Here is a 24,004-nt window from a genome sequence, read left to right as displayed (position 1 = left end):
CTCATTACAGTTGCTGCTTCATCACTTGCAAAGCCAACAAACCATGTCCTTAACACTTCTTCAGAGATGCCCTTCATAAAAAGCAGGATGTTGCAAACAGCACCCTTACTGCTTTTAAATTGCACTGCAATTTAACAAGTTGAAATAAAAGGCGGTAGGGAAGCTGATGTAGTCTATAAAATCAAATATGTGGTTGGTTCTTGGTAGTCATTCAAGTTTTTATTTTGTGTTTTGGATTTTTTTTTTGTTGGGATAGGTTAATTGAACAATCTAAATTGCCCATAGGTGTGAATGCGGGAGTGAATGTGAGTGCAACTGGTTGTCTGTCTCTGTGTGTTAGCCCTGCGACAGACTGGTGACCTGTCCAGGGTGTACCCCGCCTCTCGCCCTATGACAGCTGGGATAGGCTCCAGCGCCCCCTGCGACCCTGAAAAGGATAAGCGGAAGCGAATGGATGGATGGATTTTTTTTGTGAGTCTGTTGTAAAATCTGATATACAAAATTCTTTAAGTTTTTCTTTTATTTAGTTAGTGGTAGTTGTCACATTGAAACAGCAGTGGTATAATGGTGGCATAATCAAAGATGAATGGAATAGGAAACAGATCATCCTCCCAACAGTGTCCTGTTTGCAGTCACAGGATCACAAGTTCTGAAAGTGAAAGTCAATGTCTTTGAACTGCAGAGTGTTTCAGGATGTTAAAATCAGAGGGGGATACATTTTTATCCCCACCAGGGCTTTAAAAAAAATCCTTTAGAAGAAGCAGGGACGTGTAGACCCGGTCAAATTACACCCTGGTTTTATCCCAGAATAAACTCACAAATAGCTCCGGCCACAAAAACTGAAAAAAAAGTCCTTTGATTGCTGTTTACCTCCTGCAGTCTTTTTTCACAAATCAGTCAAAAGTCAGTGACATCACTTCCACTACCACCAATAAGAACAACATAGTGGGGAAAAAAGGCCTTTTTCAGAACATGCCAATAACAGGAAAAGCGCAGGCAGTTCATTAACCAAAATGATGCTCTATGTAAGGATGCCAGTAAGTCGTAGCAGTGTGACAGTGTGCCAAAAAGCACAATAGCAGACTTGGGAAACTGTAGCAAGTAAATGGTATCCATTACTAATTTAAGTTTGGTCTTTTTATGGTAATGGTAAACTGATATACTTAATCACATTGAGGAAAATAAAAAATATAAGGTGGTAGATCTTTTTTTCCCATTCTAGATTGTCTTTCATCTTGAGAGTCACTGTTTCTAGTTCCTATTTCTGCCTGTGATCTTGAACACTGCAGTGTATACCCTGGACATTTCGCCAATCCAACGCAGGGCTAATACGGAGAGATAGACCATTCACACTCACATTCACACCTATCGCCAGTTAAGATCCAAAAGTTACTGAGTGGATGTCTTTGGACTGAGGGGACCTGGACAGAACCCACACAAAGACGGGGAGAACATGCAAACTCAGAACACAGAAAGGAGTGGTGGTGGTGTCAAACTTAGGACCTTCTTGCTGTGAGGCAACAGTGCTAACCGTACTAATTTTTATTAGGAATTTTATTTTGAAAGTAATTCACACCTGTGATATCCTAATTGCTTCTGTCCTTCCTTTATTTCTCAGTCAGCCCTACATCATCTTGTCTCCCTCCCCCTGTCTCTGTCAGCCTTGCTGTCCACCTGCTCACCCATCCTTGGTTGCCTTTATGTTTCCTCTTTTGAGTTGTGTTACCATTTGGATTTGATTTTAAACCCGTTAAGTTTTTCACTTTGTTCTCCAGTAAATTTTATTAACACTATCTCCAGCTGATTTTCCAAACTGTCGGGGTGTCTGCATTTATTACCTCATTTTAACTTCTTGCCACCTTTGCTCTATGACTTGCCAAAATCTCTACACTTTTCAAACCATCATTTATGCAATACAATGAAAAGAGAACTTGATTTGTCATTAACCTAAAGTTAAGCAACATTTCAGAGCAAAGTTGTTGACTTGTAAGACAGGAAAACAAATTGGCAACAGCCTCGGCTGTATCACAATTTTTCCATGCTCGGATTCTTTGTTTCCCAGGTGGTGGAAATCATTCAGATCCAGATTAAACCCATCTCACCCTCCCAGCTGATTTAGAGCTTTGATGTCAGGATAAAACACTGAAGCCTGTTCCCTGCAGAACGCTCCACAACAAACCACAATCTTCATTTTGTCAAAGCTTCACATCAGCATCCAACACAAGATTCCCTGCTGGGTTTTCATGCTGGACAAACAAACACCACACAGCTATCCTAGTATCAGCATCCAATACAAATGGCATCAACAGAGAATAAAGACAAAGCAACTGGTGCGTATTCTTCTGTTTTGTCTCGTCTTATAAATTATTCTGATCCTCTGTCTACCTCTAAACTAGTCACCAGTGGGCTGTCTGTTTGTCTGAGTAAATCAAGTAAGGAAAAAAAATCCTGTTTGGTGTTTTGTGCTTTGAGGCCAGAGCTTCACAAAAGTATTTCTTCAGCTGCTCTCCACAGCTGCAGAGCAACACCTCTGTTTTAAAATGCTATTCCCCACTCAAGAAGCATCATACCAACAAACAGATCCACAAGATCATTTGCATCATTGCATTTAAGAAATGTTATGTTTTTAAAGCACATTTAACTCCCTGTCTCTCAAGCAAGTTTCTACTACTGTGTGTATATAAAAAATATTGTTGTACACACTATATTTAAACATGCTTGAATAAAATAAATAATAAGGATTAGAAAAACCTGGGCAGTATTCATCTGTAGTGAGATTATCAGTAGGGCTGGGTATCATTTCTACAACTGATTCAATCCTGATTCACAAGGTCCTGATTTAATTCAATTCAATTTAATTTTGACTCAGAAATATTATAATTATGATCATTTGTCTTTGTATATGTAGTGTCAAAATAAGCCTTCACACCTTGTATATTAAAAATATTTAATTCAAACATATTTGAATATTTCTCTGCAATTACATACTCAGTGTAAACTTGGTATAAAAACAAAGCTGACACTTGTGAGACTTCATCAGAGGTGCAAGCGTCACAGCAGACGCCTTTGTGTCAATGTGACTGAGGATAAAACACTGAAAAATATGAAGGAGATTTTCCTGGCCAGGAAATTTGCTTTCTTGTTGGAGGTCATCAAAAAAACAACAAACAAAAACAGCACCCAACAACACTGTACAAACATTTGACTGGTGCACAATAAGCAAGCAAATAATGCAGAATAGGGATTTTTGATGGGAAACTGTTCTTGAAGTACACAGAGAGAGCTGTGCAGGAAGTGGGATTTTATTGTGTTGGAAGCAAAATAGCCAAAGTAACAGGAAATTCATGACAATGTTTTTCAAACGTGAAGCGTAGATTTGATCTTCTTATGCTGCTGGTTCAGTGAATTTTGATCGGAGAGTAACGAAACCTGCAGTTTTAGAATCTGTGAGATGTCGGCTTTCAGTATCTGCCGGCATGTACTGTAGGTGTTATCGTATGAATATGTTTACCTGCTCTTTAATCCTTTGCTGTTTTAACTGTTTGGTTGTTGTGGTCGAAATGAGCCCCAACAAATTCAGCATCCTGGATGAACAGGACTCCACTCACCGTCGCACAATTCCAGGAAATTCAACTGAGCCAGGCTCCCAAAAGAAACCTGCATCTCCACTGGCCGGTCCCCCAACTTTACAAAGAAACCAAACTTCTTGAGCTTCTCCATGGCCTCCTGCACTGCCTTGCACTACACAGCCAGGCTGTTCCACAGCCGATCCTGCCTTTCTCAGTTCAGGTATATTAACTATAGTGGGGGTGATTTAAACAGACATGTAGAAGTTGAAAAGAACAACTTCAGTGTATTTACTTTATGTATTAATAGACTCGATTAGCTTTTCTCAAAATGTAAATGAGCCCTTTCATCATTTTTCATGCATCTCCTGACTGCATAGAAGATTTAACAGATTTAATCTCTAATCTGACCACTCTCCCCCAACACAAAATCTTGAATAATCGGGCCCCATCATATCTTCAAGACAGCAAAGAAAAACATCATGGTTCATTTACCATTTATCTATACGTAAGGAAACGTTTTTGACAAAGCATGTGAAATACAAGAATTAGGTCATGAAACACAATTATTTTGAACCTCCAGCACTTTAAACAAATCCACAGCCAAAGTCCTACTCATTAAACACAACAGGTATCTGTGAATGACCCACTCCCCAACAACAGTAAAACCTCACCGTCTCTTCTGTTGAGTTTGGCAAAGCCTGGCGCATGGCTGGTGGACAGCTGTGAAGAGCTCCTGAAGGATGATGGAGGCAGGCTGGAGACCAGTGGTCTGTCACACACCTCTGTCACCGATAAAAAAAAGAGCAGAAAAAACATGCAAGGTTAGAACTTCATACAAAATACTCTCAGTTCACTGCACTTTTGTTGGCATATGCGTTGTTAGTCCTAGATGAAATAAATATTAATTTAACATTAATGTTTGTATTCCTTCACATTTACATGTGTTTCCTCAAAATAATCTAATACTGTGTAGCTGTTGTAATCATCTTTGTAACACATGAGGAAAATCCACTGATTGGGTAACGCAAACAGGTCTGATTCTGGACCAACTGTAGAACGTGGAGTATCATCGGCTTTTCTAAATACACTGATGGGTGATGAAATGCTTCTCCCACTAAAAATGTTAGGTCCAGATGAACAGAATCAACTTTTTGGGACTGACACTACTGTTATGCTCTTCTTTTCAGCCTCTTGGGAGTTTTTCTGGTTTCCTATGGTTTAAATTTGCCCTGAGAGAATCTCGCATTAACTACTGATTATTTTTCTGATTTAACTTCTGATAATTGGACATCAAAATGGATTTTGACCAGTCTGTCAGAAACTCTAAATCCTTTGGGTTTCTTGGCTGCTGCTTGGCAACTTGAAGCTCCAGCTCACTCTGCAGATTTTCTATAGGATTGTGAGCTAGAGAAGTGCTAGGCCACTTCATGAGCTTATTGTGCGTCTTCTTTAGCCACTCCTTCATTGACTTGGAAGTATTTTTTTGGATCATGATTATGCTGGAAGTCCTATTAAAGACACATCTTAAGTGATCTGGCTGCGGGAAGATTTTACGATGCAAGTTGTCCCCTCAATGCAGTGAAGTAATCCAAACTTAAAAGAGTTTGGATTACAGTCTCTAAGCTCATCTTCGGAGTCGAAGACACGTCTGAGTGATTCGTATAACAGAGATAAACAACAGAAACCATGCTGAGGATATCACAGTATCAGGTGCAATTGGAGATGGATCAGCCTACATCTCTTTTTTTTCCACTGAATTGTTATAAACAGCAGGAGAGGAGCTTCAAATGATCGCCTTTTCAGGATCAAAGACATGCTGTGTTGCTCTCAACTTGATCGCTGTGCATTTTGATTTATCCGGTATGGCTGAGGGGCTTTTAATGCCTTCAGACAACACTTGGAGAAGCAAACAGTCCTTAAAATTGAAAAGCTAACATCTAATGAGTGTTTCATACGACAGCTATTCATCAATCCTATCGACTCTGAGTATAACAACATGAGTGGCAGAGTGGAGTCTAATCATTGAGAAGCAGGTTTAATGTTCCCTGGGTTGAAACAGGTCTTTCAGCTGTAATGGCCTCATATTAGATGAATGAACAGTCTAATAATGTCCAGTTGGATGAGTAAATGGTGTAATTCTGCCTCGATAGATAAATGAATGTTGCAATCATGTCGCCTTGTGGAGATGAATGACATCCTGAGTGACTCATTACAGGCTGGATTCTGATGTGGATGAATCGGTGTTGTCAAAAGAAACCTTGGTTTACAGATGATGTCCTGCAATCAAAACATCACATCACTAATGATGAAGAAGATCATTTGATTTTTTGCTTGTTTATGCATATATTATTTCATCTCATTATTTGTAAATAATGATTTTTTTTACAGACTTAATTCTGACAGTTAATTGAAGCTGAGGTGAGCAGAAAACAACAAAACAAACAAACAAACAAAAAAAAAAAGCCAGAATTTGGAAAACAGACAGCTTTCCATCTCCTGCAGCTCTCCTTCTGTTCTCAGTCTCTCCCACCAGACAAGTAGGAGGTTTTGTGCTAAAAATTAAACTAGTCCCGATGTTGGTTTCACCCTGAATTTAAACCCTGCTGGCCCAAGTAAAATCTACTTAACTCTTTGCAACACCCGATACTTTCTTACTCTTTATGCTGGTCATCTCATCTGGTCTGGAGAAAACAGTGGAAACCAGTGTGTCTAAAGCCTGAAAACAGCCCAAAGCCTACCCCAGATTAAAGGCAGTAAAACTGAATATATGGAGTAACAATTTACTAACCAAGAAATCAACACACAATACAAATTAAATTTTAGTTTTACGAGACTGTCGTTGGTCTGCACGGCATAATCGTATCTCACAGATATACACACAGATTCAGCCCCATAAATATTCATCGTTTTCTTCTCAAGCTGCAAACATAAGCTAAAGCCAAACTAACACCTCCTCCCTCTAAATCCTCTCTGTTAATGGATGTTGTTCTCCACCACTGAGACAAGAGCCAATTACTATGATTCACGCAGCAGTCCAATCTGGGCCCACAACTCTGACAACAAGGCTTTAGTTTCGATTACTCTGTCAACATCAGTGCACTTCATCTCAACAACACAAGGTCTTCATCCGCCCTCCCAATGTTCACCAAGGCCCAGTGCTTTTACTTGTTGATGAGAAATACCACACTATTTAAATAAGTGAGTGACACAGATTTCATAATATCCATATTCAACAGACTCTATATGGACAAAAAAAATGGGTAAAGTATGCGTTTACAAATATTCGTGAAAGAATGGGCTATTTGAAAGAGCTCACAGAGTTAAAGTATGGTACTGTGATAGGATCCCATCGTTACAGCTACTCAATCTGTAAAATTTCTTCCCCCCTAGATATTCCATGATTAACCGTACGAGACATTATTGCAAACTGGTGTGTTTAGGAACCACCACTAAACAGCAGAAAGTTGTGCTGTCTGCCGACTCAATAACTGAAGAGGTCCAAGCCTGCTCTGGCATTAACATCAAAACAACAAGTGTCCATACAATATATGTCAGGGTCCTGGGTCTCCTGACCCAGCATGTTTAGTTCTTTGTGATTTTTGTATTATCGTACTTGTGTGAGTTATTCTATGGTTTCTAGTTTCGATCCCTTGCCCTTCATGTTTCTCTGTGTCCCCTCTGTTCTGTGTAAGTCTGTGTCTGCATGTTTGAGTTTCCCTCTGTGTCTTTTGGTTCTTAGAGTCCTCTGCCTTATGGTTTATGTCTCTGTGTTTCTTAGTTGCTGTCTCCACCGTGTCAAGTTTGCGTCTCTGTGTGATACTTCCCGTTTTACTTTGATGGGTCGTGTCTTATGTGAATGCGTCCTGCTTTGCTTGTCTCGTCAGTCCCGATTTCTCCCAGCTGTGCCCTCCTGTGTCTCATTCCCCTCGTTACTTCCCAGTGTATTTAAACCCTGTGTTTCTCTGAGTCAGTGTCGCGTCGTCCCTCTTGCTGTGTGGGTCTCCCTGTGAGTTTTAGTTTGTTGTTTCCCAGTTTAGTTTACTTTGTATGCCCATTTTTCTGTGACCAGCAAATAAAGCTGTGGTTTTGAGTTCATTCCTTGAGTCTGTTAGTCCTGCACTTTGAGTCCTCATCTCCTGCCTGCCACACGGCGTTTCATGACAATATATTTCACTTTGTAGGTAGGAAAGTCAATTTAATAAACCAGTTAATTTTTATCATAGTTTTCAATTGTTGATAATTGAAAGAAAACTAAAAAAGAAGGACAAAGACTATGACAAAATGTATTGAGATTTTTGTCACGAATAAAAAGGAAAATGAAATGTATTCTGCAAGTTTAAATCAGAACTAGTTAAGTTATGTAGAAAGGTGGGGCGAGTTTGGAAAGTAGCCAATTACAAGTAATTTCCTTGTGCAGTAAGGTTAGACACACAAATCTGATCTGCTGCAGACAACTCCCATGCTCCCTGTTTCTCAGGAAAATGTGACAGAAGGGAAATGTGTTTCATTTGATGTCAATGAAAATAAGATACCCCAAAAGTTGATTCTGTTCATCTGGACGTAGTGATTTCAGTGGGAGAAACGTTTCATCACTCATCCAAGTGACTTCCTCTGTCTCAGCTGACTGCAGGTTTCCCCAATCTTATAAATAGTACATTTGCATAATGACTGAAACCAGCCCACTGAAGGGACAATGGGCTGGGAGGTCAGTTCCTTAATCTTAATTATGCAAAGTCTCATGACCATTGATCAACAGCCACTGACCAAAACCCACTGATCATTGGCCATGAGTACCATTCACAGAGTTGGGGAATGGCTGCAATCACAGCATTGTAAGATGGCGAAAGATGTACCCTTAGCCCCCCTCCTCGATTCAGAGATGGTCTTTCCCTTTTCATGTGTTCATAAGATTGGGGAAACTTGGACTCAGCTGAGACTGAAGAAGTCACTTGGATGAGTGACGAAACATTTCTCCCACAAAACGCTACGTCCAGATGAACAGAATCAACTTTTGGAGATTTACTTACCTGGATGATTGAGCATGCATCAAGACGAAAATAAGATACCTTGTAAACCGTGTTGAACGGATAAAAACGTTATTTAAAAAAAACCTTCTAAACTTCATATATTAGTCAACTGAATCAACTTTAGATTTAGTCTTCTAAAATCTTGGGATTTAGTTGACTAAAACTAGAGTAAAAGCCTATGACTCAAACTAAATCAATATTTGCTGTCAAAATGAACACTGGCAGGTAGATTTAGTAAATGACATATTGTAGAAAAATTTTAAAAAGGCACATGTCTTAACTTATTGAATGGCTGTTTTGAAAGTAAGAGGTTCTTTTTCTTTTCATAATGATCCATTACAATAAGTGGATCCAAATTAATAACAAAATATAGGACTTCGGTGCTTGAAACATAATATGGCTGATAGTACTTTTAACAACAATTATCTGGGGGTAGCTTTTAAAATTAAACCTAGTCATTTAACCCTGACTGCTCCTGTAGCCGGTGTCTGAGTGAACTGTTTTTCTCAGTGAAATTTTGGTTTGAGAAAAACTTCACAAACAAGCTCTTTTGCCAAATTAGCAGGGATCTGCTTTCATTGTAGAAACGAGTCTAAGTATGCCTGAAGCCAGTTGGCCTGACATTTTCTGAATGTTTTCTGCTGCTTTCTCAGTCAGTCATAGTAACGAGTATAATAATAATTACAGTGCTGTGAAAAAAATATATTCTGCTCATTTCGAATTCTATATTTTTATCTTTGAACTATATTAGGCCAACTTTGTAAAATGTTTTTTTTATGTTAGTCTTGGGTTCATCCACTGTTTGACAAAGATCACCTTGTTTTAAAAGCCAGCTTTTTCCTTAATGGCTGCCACTCATAAACAGGTCTGAGCAGCTTGTTGGGCTGCTGAGCTCACAGATGGATATCACCTGAGATGACCAGAATAAGCACATCACCTCTCTTTGTCAACATACAGATCAAAGATTTAATAAAAAAAAAAAAAGAATAACAACTGGGTTTAACATGCAGCCTTGAGCTCATAAGACATGAATTGCAAAGTACTGACCTCAGAGTTTGCAATTTCCTGTTTTACACACAGTTATTTTCATAATTCTGTGGACAGTATCTGATTTGATTGAGCATTCATACATATTTATACCACCCAGCTATTCAACAATCATTAGAAGATGTCTCTTTTGTCCTCTGAAGTTTTCCCTTTTTGTCTCACTCATCCAGATCTGGCACTGGCACCCACTTGTGGGTGTTGGGAGAGCTCTCAGTATGAAAAGCAGGTGAATTACAGTAGTCTGAAGAGGTGAGATAAGAGGGACGGCTCTCCAACGCGGAGTGCTGCGATCCCTGAGGAGATAATGTGTGGTGAGAGCACAGCCTCGCTGAAGTAACACTCAAGAGGGAGACTCACAAGAGGGAGTTTAAAAACACTTGGCCAGTTTTCTTCAGCGGCGCTGTGGCATTTAAGAGCCGACATCCTTGACAGTGTGACCAGTAGAGCACAAACAAAGACAGCTCAGAGGAAAATGGAGCTAAATGTTGAATACCTGCTGGCCTCTGCAGCCAACGAACCTCAACACTGACCCTGGCTGTGTTGGACAGAGAGCCTTTCTGAATATTAAACTGCTGCACCTTCCTGAAAACAAGCACACCTCCTGTCTTGGTGTTAGCCTCAACATTTAATTGAGGGTAGACTCGCATAATAACACATCTCCCCTGACATTTACATTTTAGACTTCCAGGAGTGTGGAGTTAAAGGTGTGTGAGCCATAAAACACTCAACAGCAAATAGCTGAACACATTTTTATGACATTAGGTGGCCTATTATGGCGAACGACACCAGGGAAACGAGACCTGTTTTGCTTCAAGATAAGAATACGCCACAGAGAGTAGAATAGGATGTTGAAAAGAGAGTGATCCAGGTTGCAGATATTTGCCTTTTTAGCCTATAAAAATGTATAGGAATTACAGGAGAAAATATCAAGGTGGAAAATAACACAATTCACTTATCTAACACAGATGAGAAAAGCAGCTCTTTTTGCCTGAGGTGACAATAATAAAAGAAGGAAAGCTCCCACTGTAATGCAGATCTCCACTGACAAAAAAAACTATTATGTTGACACTTGAGTGATGGGACAATACGTTTCATCTCAATAAAATATCCTTCCATCATCCGAAAGTTTAATCATTTCTGGTACCTGAGTTAGATTTAGGAGTATGAGAGTTAAACTTCGCCTGTCCATTCATCCACAGTGTCAGTTTTATTATTCGGGGTGAATAAACTGTGAATCTGACAGCAGTAAAAAGTCTCAAAAGATTAAAAAAAAATTCTCTGGAGTGCCAAGGCCTCGGCGTTGCCAAGTACAATTAATCACCACTGACTGACAGGCACACTAATACTTGGCACTGAAGAGACAAGGAGGGAGATCACGGCTCATTCACCTGCATTGTCCACTTCTTTACTGTTTTACTGAATAGAAAGTGCCCACAGAGTGCGTGACAAAGCTGAGGACCTTGAATACCGATGAGCTCCATCCATCACCTCAGCAAACAGAAGGTGCTGCACTTCAGAGCTCTATAAGCCCCACAAACCCAAAGTTCAGTGCCTGTCAGTATGAGCGGAGCCAACTTATTTAGCCGTTCAAAGCACGTAGCAGTAAGCAGGATAATGAGGCTCCAGCGATGGTTGTTTTTGCTCCAGAGCGCTAACAATCATCCTCAAGCAGAAAACGTCAATGTTTATTTTACTAATCTGCACTACTTCTGCCTCGAGCTTGACCCAAAGAGGCTGAACCTGGGTGTAGCGGTGAAATAAAAAATGATGCGTATTCAAGTTTACCTTTTTCCTTTTGACTCAACACTACTTTATGGGAAACTAATAAAACAAGAAGAGACAATAAAATCACAGAACTGACCTGAGAAAAGAGCAAAAACACTACTAGAAGGGCCAGAGTTCCAGTTTAGCTGCACTATTCTACACAGCAGAACACATCCATGCATTTGCTTTCATTGCCCAATAAACAGTTAACATCCCAAAGACAAACCATTTACTACAATGTAACAGAAATCAGCCCCAAATTTGCTTTCTTGTGAAATCACTACCTCTGATTATGGCTTGACAAATTCATTGACTATACTACTGGCACCACCTTTGACTAATTGCTATTGTTTCTGCTATTTTACCCCTTCCCTTCTGTCTCTTGTTGTTGCTCTCCTGTTTTCCCTGCCAGCCTCACCAGCTCCATGCCATCCCTCCCTCTGTTCAGTTCACCCAGTCTGCCATAGCCTGCCAGCCTTTTCTCCGGCCTCTCCAGCTCTTCTTCCTCAATCTTTAACAAAGCCTCGCTCAACTATTTGCCTGTCTAGTTCCCAGTTCACCCTGTGGGTCCACAAAGTTGTTTCTTAACCAGTTATTTTTACAGCTAGCTTTACAGCTTTTTGCATCACTGAAATAAAATGTGTATATATATGCATGTCTTCCAAATAACAGAGTATTTGGAATCATCACTGAATTTATTTCATGTCTGTGCACTTGTGAATTAGGCTGCACATGAGCTTTTATGATTTTTTTTTTTTCCTCACCAAAACAGCTGTAGGACATTGTTTTGTTGGGGTTATACATTTCTTCACAGATCTGGACCAGAGCATCACTGAGCTCCTGGACAGTTTGAGGTGCAACCTGGAAGTTTTGAAAAACATGAGGTGTCAGGATCAGTCTGTAGTATCACTTCCTTAATCCTCCAGGATCTGCCTGCATACTCTTGCCACATGAGGCTGGGCACTGTCCTGTACCAGGAGGAACCCAGGACCCACTGCACCAGCATAGAATCTGACAATGGGTCCAAGGACTTCATTGTGATACATAAGGGCCGTCAGGGTGCCATTGTCTGTAGTCTGTAGATGTCTATATGTTCCTCCATGGATATGCCTCCAAATAGCATGACTGACCTCACCACCAAAACAGTTGCTTGAAGTTCCAGGCACCAAAACATTCTCCATGGCATCTCTAGAACTTTTCCTATCTGTCCTGTGGGCTCAGGGTGAACCTGCTCTCATCTGTGAAAAAGTGGTGGACCTGCCACTTCTGGTATTCTATGGCAAATGTCACTTAGGTTCCAAGGTGCCGGGCAGTGAGCACAGGACCCAGTAGACATCGGGCCCTGAGACCACCCTCATAAAGTCTGATTCTGATTGCGTGGTCAGAGATATTCACACCAGTGGCCTGCTGGAGATCATTTTGTAGGACTTCAACATTGGTCATCCTGTCTGTCTTTGCACAAAGGACCAGACACTGGTCCTTTTGATGGGTTAAGGATCTTCTGCAGCCCTGTCCAGCCCTTCGAGAGTAACCACCTGCCACTTGGAATCTCCTCCATGCTCTTGAGACTGTGCTGAGAGACTCAACAAACATTCCTGCTTCTTCATTGTTGTCTCTCTAGTCCACCTATTGTTAATGTTAACAAATAAAAACTACAACTCAAAAATCCAAGTAAAATGAAAGTGAATCCAAATTAAAATGAAGTAAAAACCCAAATGTCCGTTTGATAGTTTAGAATTATGTTATGTTTAGATTCAAAAGGTTTCCGATTTAAATGTATAAATTCAGGTCTCTTCACACGGTTCTCAGTCTCCTCAGTATACACTTTATTGTTTCCCTGTCACTCGCCAGGCTGTCTTGATACTTTCCACAGTTAAGTGTTCCAGCTGTTCAAAGTTGTATTTCCCATTTCATCTTCCTAGCTAAGGTTGCTCATTTTCTTATCTCTGCCTCAGTTTCTTCTCTCGCTTGTATTCCTACTTCCTAGTCTAGTTCTTGTTGTGTATTGCATTGCTTTTTTGCACCATCTCCCTCATTTGTTTGCCTTGCTGAGTGACCTCCCAACATGATAAATAAGGGCCTTTTAATGAGCTAATAGAATGACATTTGAAGCAGGCAAATGATACTTCTCTATATCGTTGACTCTACAGCTCCTCAGTTTCTTTGAATCTCATGAATGTCTAATCTTTTTACTAAATCCACTGATGGCAGTTTACTGAAACAAACTGAATTGTGCATGTTTTCTGGGGGTAAATAAGTCTTGAAAATGTTTTCTTCTATGTTTGCTTGTAAAAAAAAAAAAAAAAAAAAAAAAAAACAATTAAAAAAAAATTCCAAATGCAAATTTAATCATGTTAAATAGGAGCATCTCATTTTTGTTTCAATTGATTCCATATTCTTAAAATAAAGAGATAATGTTCACTTAAATAAATGAAAGGCAGACATGGCTACTGTAGCAAGTAGACTGGAAAATGGAGAAAAACAAAATAATGATCTCATTAAAAAAAATCAGTGACAGCTTACATATGCCCTAAAGATGAACAGTAAACAAAAAATACACTAACAGTTCTCTTTTTCTTTTCATTTACACATTATGTAAGATTTATATTCCGGCCTTGATAGACAGAACAAGCTGATTAAAACAGTTGAATTATTCAACAGCAGCCAATATCTGTTCTAAAGCTGCCTGTGGCCCGACTTGTTAATTGATTAATTGAAATGCAGAGCAGTGTAGTGTGCTAACTAATACCCTGAAGGTAAGGACATGGCAGGAGCGCTCCTCTCCTGGTTTAATTAGCATTGCTTTGACACATAATTAATAGCACAAGATGAGAGAAGCTGATCAGGCTTTAGAGCAGCATATGGTACCTACCGTGCCATCTACAGAACAACCACACTGTAGCTACAAATGCCCAAAATAAGTAATTCAATGCAGTTTTACATAATTTGGGGTACTGCATTCTACCATAGCCTTCTACAAATTACAGTATTATATTTATGCTGGCAGACACACCAGGAACCAGAATTTTTATGCAGATTATAGTAAAAAAAAAAAAAAAAAATGACAGTACAGCACAGTGGATGGGAAAGCAGACTTTGATAACCTGCCCTGCACCACAAGGGAACCAGACACAGTCTTTTTTTTTTTTTTACTTATTCTGCAATTTGAGCAGGAAAGACAAAGAAATAACACAAAATACTGATAAGATGGAAATGGACTCTATTCTCTGCAGCAAGAATGAAGCAGAATCAGTAGAAATGCTGAACACACTCATTCACAACACAAAGCTCTCTTTCATGGTATGGTTCTCATTTTTGTCCAGCTACTTAAAATGTTCGTCCCATGATGTCCACAGTCTGAATTACAGACGTAAATGTTAAAAATAAATGACAACAAATTTTAACGATGACAGGAAGTTGGTATTTGTATCATATGACCGAAAATAAAACCTATTAGGTCAAAAACATTTCGTATAGCACTGCATAATCTAGAGGCAGTTCTTGTAAACAAGATTGCTTTTGGCTAAGAGAAGATCAATACCATCTCTGAACTGTATATGAGGCTGGCAGCGGATTAGTGGTGTACTCACAATGGCTTCTGTTGCCTTGTACTACTCCTGAGCATGAATGACCCCCTCCCCACTCCTCGTCTGGTCCACTCTCACGCTGTGCTTAATGATTTGGGCCAAAGTGTGCTTCAGTTTGTCTCGGAGTTTCAGCTCCTCACTCTTGTGCTTCCTCTCTCTATTGTTCACCTTTTAAAAGTGCTCTTATTTGCAGAGCTGAATGAGTTTATAATATGTATTTTGTTGCTTAACTGTGGTAATTTTTGAAAATGGTGATGCACTGTATTAATTTATTAACTGACACAGTGATGGAGAGTCATGCTTAGGCACCATTACCAATCATTCGGGATGGGAATCGAGAATCGAGTAGTCCAATTCCTTTGGAATCGTTAGTCTGCCTGCCTATCGATCCCGATTATCGGTTCTTGCACTCTCGCTATGATCAGCTGATTTCAGTTCATGTGTCAGAGTAGGGAAATAGTGGCGCAGTTTACAGCATGGATATGGGCATTACTTTTATTTTTATTGCACAAAAGGATGAGGGCGGGATGGTAAAATGGAGATTGCTCCAGGACAAAAACAACTGAATCATACTGTTAACACAACTTCGGCTCTTCGCAAGCCAGCCATAAAACACAGAGTAATGTTAAGCCTGAGTGAATGCTGATCCCAGGATGAATGTCTTTATTCTGGGTGTAATTAAGTAATGTACTGCGTTACTACTAAGAAAAGTGAAAACTTTTTTACATTACTTTTTTGAGTAATAACCCCAACACTGATCACAACAAAGACGTTAAAATACCTCCAAACATTCAACCATGCAGCATGTAATTAATTTCCATGAATGTAATGTCTTTGATACGCTGCTTAGAGATGGTGGTGACTCTCAAAGTGGAGCCAATGGGAATCACTAAGGAATCGAAACGATAAGCGATATGACAGTATCGATAATGGAATCGGAATCACTTATTTCTTATCAATTCCCATCCCTAACCCATCACACTACAGTTACGGTACGTAGTAAATATAGTAACATTTTATTTATGTAGCACTTTTCAAGACAAAGATCACAAAGTGCTTCACAACAAAATGCCAGATCGCAGCAGTCAAAAAAGGTAGCTTTGGGGGGGTCAAACGTGCTTTCGTACAGTAGAGGTTACCCAGTATAAGGATGCACTAGCTTAGCTTAGCATGAAGACTTCAAGGAAATGGCTAGGTTAGCTCTGTCCAAGAGCAACAAAATATACCTGCGAACAACTCTAGAGTGAGTTTTACAGGTGTTTTGCAGGCTTTGTTGGCCAGTTCTGGATAAAGCTGGTAGCTGATTTCAGTCAAATCATATTCCCAGATGACATACCATTCCTTTGCATAACAACATGTACACCAGTCAACAAGCCCTCCATATAAACAACCACTTCAGCCATCCCTCTGTACTATCTGAAACAACATATGGAAGCCTTATTGAAACTTTACATATTGAATATTTTTCTTGTTTTGGATACAGTTGAAATTCCACCCTTCGGACTTCCTTAAAAGTACCAGGTAACATCACGGTGAACACTCCAGAGTCTTGTTAAAGTAGTGGTTAGATACTGAAAAGTGGCATGAGGTGATAATTTGTCTTTGAATGTATTTATTCATATGCATGCAAGGGGTGCATTCAGGCTAAAACTGCTAAGCTTCTCATTAACCAATAAACACTCTATGCTAATTTTAGATCTTTTTCCTGGTCTGATCAGTTTAAATCATAAGTATAATCAGCCCCGTAATGGCCTTCTCCTTTGGTGTCAACAGACGTGTCAACATCATAATACAGCCCACACAAACTCCATCCTAATGCACAGGCAGTCTGCATTATAACATATCACTGCCTTTCAAAGAAGAGAACAATCGTCCTCCTTTTTGAGACATGCCACAATGAATAATGACATGAGAGTCATTGCGGGATACAGGATTCAACCAAATGAAGCGGCCACAATGACAAAGCAACATTTAAAATCTATTCATCTTTAAATAGCAGGGTTTATCGTACTTGAACTACTGCACAGAAGAGTTGAAAGACACTGCTGAGAAACAGGATTTTCTCGAGGGTTCAGATCAACCGCAGCTGAAACCCAAAGCATTCACTCACTGTGAATCATAATGCCAGAATTATGCAGATTTAGAGGGAATGCTGCAGGCAAAATCACTCGTACTGATGGCTCCGGGGGGAAATGTGTATAATAAAAAAATCTACTAATCCGTCAGCTGCAGTAAGTAAATGATTTGAATATATTTGACTCTTAATTGAAAACATCAACACATCTTCAGAGAAAGAAAAATTTAATTTGTCTCTAGCATTCAGTCAAAAGGATCCCAGATATTTGTATCACCGAGGCATCTTATTTTAAAAGTGAGACATTAAACTGAATGACACACTCTGGGTTTAAAAGGAAAAATGAAAAAGCAATTTTCTCATTAGAGTTAATGATGCTTAAAGAACATACTCAGCACAGGCCACTGATCTATAGTGTTGTCCATTATGCTAAAACTCTAACCACATAAAGACCAAGTATACTTAAGAAACAGTTAATCCACCAACTGTACTCAAGATTAAAACAATCTGATGACAGACAGGATGCAAACTCCTGGACTGTACTAGGAACTGAGGAAAAAGACCTTTAGGATTCACTTTTATACAATAGATATAATTTCCCTTTTAACCCTTACCACAAAGGGTGTAGTTTCACTTAATATTGTAAAAAGTATTTCTGCTGTATCACTCAACTAAACTCTCTAAACTGGTCAACAAGTACTGACAGTTAGTTTTCCACAAATTGCATCACCAGTGTTCCACATATCTAAGAGGAGAAAAAATCGATTTGCCAGTTTAAACTTCTCTCTCAAATTTTGAAAGTTCAGCATCTCAAGTTTCCCTCCCTGCAGGCCTACTAGGTTGTTGTTGTGGCTGTCCTCTAGGTCATTCGGTGGTCTCTTCTGTGGTTGGACACACTAACATCGTCTTGGACTGCAGCTTGGATGACATTCCTTTTCCTGCATTGGACTTCGATAGGACGGGCAGTTTAACAAAATAAGGACCAGAATGGGGATTACAGTCCTCAGCTACAATCCAAGACAGTGAAGTCGTCCATCAGCACTTCAGCAGGAAACTCACTGTAGAGGCAGTTGATTACTGTATATGTTGGAAAGTACTTGGCCATGTACCGAAGCTCCTCAGCCATGGAGTCAATGCCACGAAACTTCCTGCATACAGATTTTGTTATTAGGTGGTATGCCACTTCAAGGCAGAGTTGCTATGGTTCCTAAATGCTTCCACTTTACAATAAAGCCCCTCTATGGCATGATTTTTTTAATGCTATGAGGGTACCAAAATGTCATAGTTTTCTGTATATACAGTGGTCCCTCGTTTATCGCGGTTTATTGTGGGTTTTAAAAATAACCCACAATAGGTGAAATCCGCAAAGTACCCAGATTTATAGAATGAAACCAAAGATCAAACCCTGTTTTCAGGTCCATAATATGGGAATAGAGTAGATGCAAGACAATTTAACATTAATGAATCAATGGTACTGAAGTACAGAAAGCAAGAAGAATGAGTTCAGTAACGTTTGACTGTATCTGACTGTTTTGTTTCGCCTAATGCGTCTTATAATCCGGTGTGCCTTATGGTCCGAAAAATACGGTAACTTCTAACTTCCTTTAGCATGTCCAGAAGTCCAACTTTTTGTGTGATGGTTAGCATCTTCCTTTGCCCTTTGGGTGCTACCGCAGGTGTCTTTGAGGGTGCAAAACGTTTCGTCGACAGTGTTGTGTTTGTTGGGGAGAAAACTTACAAACATACAGTCACACTGCTAGCGATCGAATGGTTATGTAAATTTGACAAGCTGAACGCATTCTGTACTGTACAGGAGACACGGCACGAGATTGACTGACAGTGGTCTGCAGCCGATCAGGACGCAGAACAAAATGCGCTGTAAAAAAAAAAAAAAAAGCATACATAATTGCGCACACACACACACAAAAAAAAAAAATCAGCAAAACAGCGAGACCGCGAAAGGTGAACTGCGTTATAGTAAGGGACCACTGTATTTATGTTTAGCACCAACACCGGTACAGTGTCTTAAAAGCACTGATATTGGGATTTGGTGCTATATAAATAAAAACTAAATTGAATTGAATAAAATTAAGCAAACATCAAGTTATTTTTCTTATAAGCACTTAATCCAATAACTTTATAACTGTTTGTGTGTCAATGATACACATGCATCATCATCATGTTCCTCGAACCTGTTTCTGGGTTCCACTCTTACCTACTGTCCTCACTGAGGGGATGACCCTAACTGTACAAGAGTGTGCACACACACACAGCACTTTTCTACTCTACTGAAGCACTCAAAGCACTTTATACAACATGCGTCATTCTCCAATTCATACAATTACTTTTTTCTATTTTCTAAATCATACTCATTTTCTTATCTATTTTCTAGCATACACATTTCCTAGTTATTTGCACATGCTAGTGCTTTCTATTTAACATTCACACTCCAGTGCAATTAGTATCTTGCCCCTAGGATAAGTGGCATACAGACTGGAGCAGCCAGGACTTGAACTACCACAATCAGTAGGTGACCTGCTCTACCTCCTACACAACAGCCACCCCCAAACACAGAGGTTGTCCTGAAGATCCTGATCCCTGCTCAAATGCACCTGATTCAAAAGATCAACTGGGTAGTAAATGTCCCAGCTTCTTGATAACAAGATGATCATTTGAATAAGTGTCCTTTTGCAGGGAAGTGTTAATGTTACTTTTCCCTGTTGGGTCATGATGTTAATTTGTGTCAGCTGTTTCCCCATGTGTTTCCACTTCCCCTGATTGCCACCTGTGTGTATTTAGTCTTTGTGTTTTATTCAGCCTTTGTCAGGTCGTCCGTTTTCCCACCCTCCACGTCACTCCAGATTTCTAAGGTTTTCATTAGTGATGTGACGTTCTGTATCGAGGCTTCGAAGCGTGTGTCGAGTAATGGAGGGGGCGTTTCCGCGAAGCGCGTATCGAGGCTTGCTTCATTTATGGGAGGAGCTGAAAATGATGACGTCCGAAGCCTCGCTGCCCGGCTGTACCACGTGACTGGTTCAGGAAGCGGTTCGAACTTTGCCGCAAATAATCATTTTCCATACTGCCAGCATAAATATACACAGTATACTGCCATCACTACAATATAGATGTTTTACACACTCCTTTTGTTGTTGACATTTACAGGCTGTGTGCAAAATGCCACACTCTTCAAATTCATGCCAACTAATATTTTTACGTCCAGTAGGTGTCCTGCTAGAGCAAATGAAGCTTCAAGAAGCTTCGCGTTGGGGTGAACCAATTGGATGAAAAGCTTCAGTGCTTCATGAGGCTTCATCTGCCCATCACTAGTTTTCATGATTCTGTTCACGGCATGTCCATGTTTTTAAATTCATGTTTGTATTCTGTAGTTTCTTTCATGCTTGTGATGGACCAAGTTGAAAAACAGGAGGAGTCCCAGGAATTACTAGAAAAATATGGTTTTCATTTATTTAACCCCCAAAAATTATATTTACAAAAGTAATAAATGTTGAGCTCATAAAAGAGGTCAAAGAAACAAAACTGAACTCAGGCAAAGACTGCCCAAACAAACATAACTGACCTCCACGAAATGACATACAAGGGTTTATATAATGGCTGATCAGACCATTGTGACACATGAGGGGTATCTAAACAAAACACAATCATAAATCACAGAACAATGCAGCACAATCTAGTTTGTTAATAAACTAAACACTAAAGAAGAAAATCTAAATACAAATACTTTGTTTTTAAATGAAAGAAAACACGCATTCTCCCCTTCAGTAGGAAGTGGTGGTGTGGTCCAATTATCCCTCTTTGCATTTAATGGTTTCAAACCCTGGCTGCCATCTTTTGTCCACCAACTCCCAAGGATGATGGCAGGTAAGAAATAAAAAGACAAAGTTTAGTCAAAAATCAAAGTAATGAAGTGGTATGAATACATTGTGCGCACTTACAAATAGAACAAATGTATCCAAACCAATCAATACATTTAGTAACACACTTTAGTTTTCAATATGTTCAAATGAAGAAATGAAGAGTTACTGACTTTAGAGTGTGGCCCCAAGTTTGGCCATCACAATGCTCCTCGTCATAGTTATTTCTAGTATTTCCTTGCCACTGTTAATGTTTTGTTTTGTACTCTTCTCATCAGCCCAAATAAAGGCTCGCTTTTCTCTCTCTCTCACACTCACACTCACACACACACACACACACACACACACACACATATATGACTTTACTGTTTTATAGGTCTGTTTTTTTGTTTTGTTTTTTATATCCGATCCTGACAAAACAGCAAGAGGAAGAATCCACAGGTGGGGAAAAAAGTGATCTAATCAAAAAGCAAACAGGGCAAAGAATGCATTCTCCAAGCTGAGAAACTTGATATTTACTACACAGCCACCCTGCCTGTCTGTGCACACTTTGTCACTAGTCAGAACAAGACTCTTATCTCTTCGTGACCAAAACTCCAGCGGCCAGTGCAACACAAAAAAGAAAAAAAAAATGACCTCGGACAAACAATTTTCTACTTATTGCTAATGTCAGAGTTTTATATAAGGTGCACAACAGCTACGTTTTCTCTGCCTGTGCACAGCCTCTTCATACCTCAACTAAAACATAGAAAGAGCTGCAGTCACAGCATCTCTTCAGTTTTACTTTACAGCCATCCCCCCCCCGGGGAGTCGTTAGAACAGCAAGTGCTCTTCAAAAAAACTTCTTTGCAGATAATTTGATGTTCTCAAATGTCCTCTGCCTCACTCAGCTTTTTCGAGGGCTTGGGGAAAAAGAGAATACTTTGATTTCTTTGACTAGCGAAGAGATTTGGTCCAAAGTTGTGACCAGTGTGGCAGAGCTTTCAGACTTAGCCTTTATAGGACAATGTAAGTGTGGGCAGCAGAGGATCCAAATGCAGACAGACTCAAGTTCACCACTGCTCAGAAATAATAAATAACTGAGAGACCACGGTTGCTTTTTGACTCTATAGCAAGCTGAAAAATCCAAAACTCAGAGAAGCACACACATAAAATGTTAAACCACCCATTTGACACCAAATAAGCACTCCAGTTCCTCCTCAGAAAAATGCTCATCCAGGTGATGATGATTGTAATTACAGAGCAGAGGGCTGTAGATGACATCACTCAAGAGCAGTACTGCGCACATTTGTTCTGTGCCTGCCTTAGATTTAATCTTTCACTCCAGCTTGAAGTATTTTATCTTTGTGTTGATAATGTGTTTCACCGAAATTGAATTTTTTGTTTCCTGGTATGTCTGAATGAAATTTATCACACAGCTGCAATATGAGCGATCAAGACTTGAAAACTTCCTGCAGCTACTCTCAACTCCCTGACGACTGAGAGAAATAACAGACTCCGCTGTCAGTCCAAAAATCTGCTCGTATAAAAGTTCTAATTCTTTTCAGGAAGCCATAAAATACTGCAGAAATACTGAGGCACAAAATGTAGCCGTTATGTTTAGTGACACAATGGTTGTCCACTCTAAATAATGACGTCTAATCACTTATTGCTCACTTATGGCTTTGTCACGTTAGAGCAAAAATAAGACTGAAAACTCTTCGCAAACAGTAAAAATTGGTGGTCGCATGGTGATTGCACTGAATAGGCAACCTCCAAACAATCATGGCCTGACTTCTGTACATCTGTGTATTTTGACAGCACAAAAAATTGTGATTTCTGACAATTTACCACGGTTATTATCACAATTTAACAGCCAACTTGACCCTATTTAAATGCAAAGTGTTAGCAGCTTTATCGCTGTCTTAATGCACCAATGTTACTTTGAAGACAACAGCAGACATCATCTCAATCTTCAAAGCAAACATTTCAAAGGCAACAAGACTGGAAGTTCATTGCACATGTTTGCAGTAATTTTGTTAATGTCACAGGCTCTAACCACTGTTTTCTCTTGTGTGACTATCACATTTGTGAATGTTATGGCTATAGTCAAAAAACATCTGCCAGTGAGTCTGGCTTAATCGTGGGCAGCGTATAGGCAGTTTTGTAAGTCACGAGGAAGCCTAGCTGATATCTGACGTCGATGTGGCCAAGCTACTTTTAAAATTGGCTTAACATGCTGCAAGTTTGAGGCATTTCAGTATTTCAAAATGTTACAAAGCGCTTCACACACAGGCGATGGCAAGCTACATTGTAGCCACAGCTGCCCTGGGGCGCACTGACAGAGACGAGGCTACCGGACACTGGCGCCTAGTGGGCCCTCTGACCACCACCACTAGGCAAACATGGGGTTAGTATCTTGCCCAAGGATATTTGGCATGCAGTCAGGAGGCAGCCTGGGATCGAACCACCGACCTTCTGATTAGTGGCTGACCTGCTCTGCCACCTGAGCTACAGCCACCCCTGTAATAGGTTGTCTACAGACCTACTTCACAAGGCTGTGTTAATAGAAAACAACCCTCATTAACAGCCTGGTGGTCCTAGGGTTTGTAATACACTTGCAGAAACTCTGGATTCATCCATCATTCACCTCTTCTGTTGGTTATATTTAGAAATAAATTGTATTATAAATATCATATTCTATTAAAGTTATATTTATTAAGATCAGGTAAGCTGTCCAGAAGCACTTGAAGGTGGTCGCCCCAAAAGTGTTACTTGACATGTGTTGAATAGGTTGCTAACGCTAAGCTTGGGGTATATTATAATACTTTGAGTAGACTAGCCCAGAATGTGAAGCTAACTAGATCCCGAAGAGGCAGTGAAGGGAGAAACCATTAACTACCTTCTACTGAAGCACAACCTCGTCTTTACTTGAAATGCAGTATTCTTTGGTGACTTAATTAGAAAGATGATACAGAAAGAAACAGTAATATTCTCAGTCTGAAAGCGGTTCAGTCTTCAGATTTCTTATATGGCTGGATCTACTTTTTTATGCCCAGGCATTAATATTTATACCAGTGCAGTC

General features: G+C 39.8%; 1 protein-coding gene across 1 annotated transcript in view; it reads right to left on the bottom strand.

The window, feature by feature from the left end:
* Positions 1–24,004, bottom strand: part of LOC120737670 (contactin-associated protein-like 4) — a 115,038-nt gene that overhangs the window by 77,290 nt on the left and 13,744 nt on the right. Inside the window, 1 exon segment of the mRNA XM_040038503.1 lies at positions 4,241–4,351. Within this exon segment, the coding sequence (XP_039894437.1) occupies positions 4,241–4,351 (111 nt within the window).

The sequence above is a fragment of the Simochromis diagramma genome, unplaced genomic scaffold (assembly GCF_900408965.1).
Source record: "Simochromis diagramma unplaced genomic scaffold, fSimDia1.1 OVJJ01000247.1, whole genome shotgun sequence".
Classification (NCBI taxonomy): domain Eukaryota; kingdom Metazoa; phylum Chordata; class Actinopteri; order Cichliformes; family Cichlidae; genus Simochromis; species Simochromis diagramma.
Note: the sequence above shows the minus strand (reverse complement) of the source record. Positions and strands in the feature narration are given on the sequence as shown.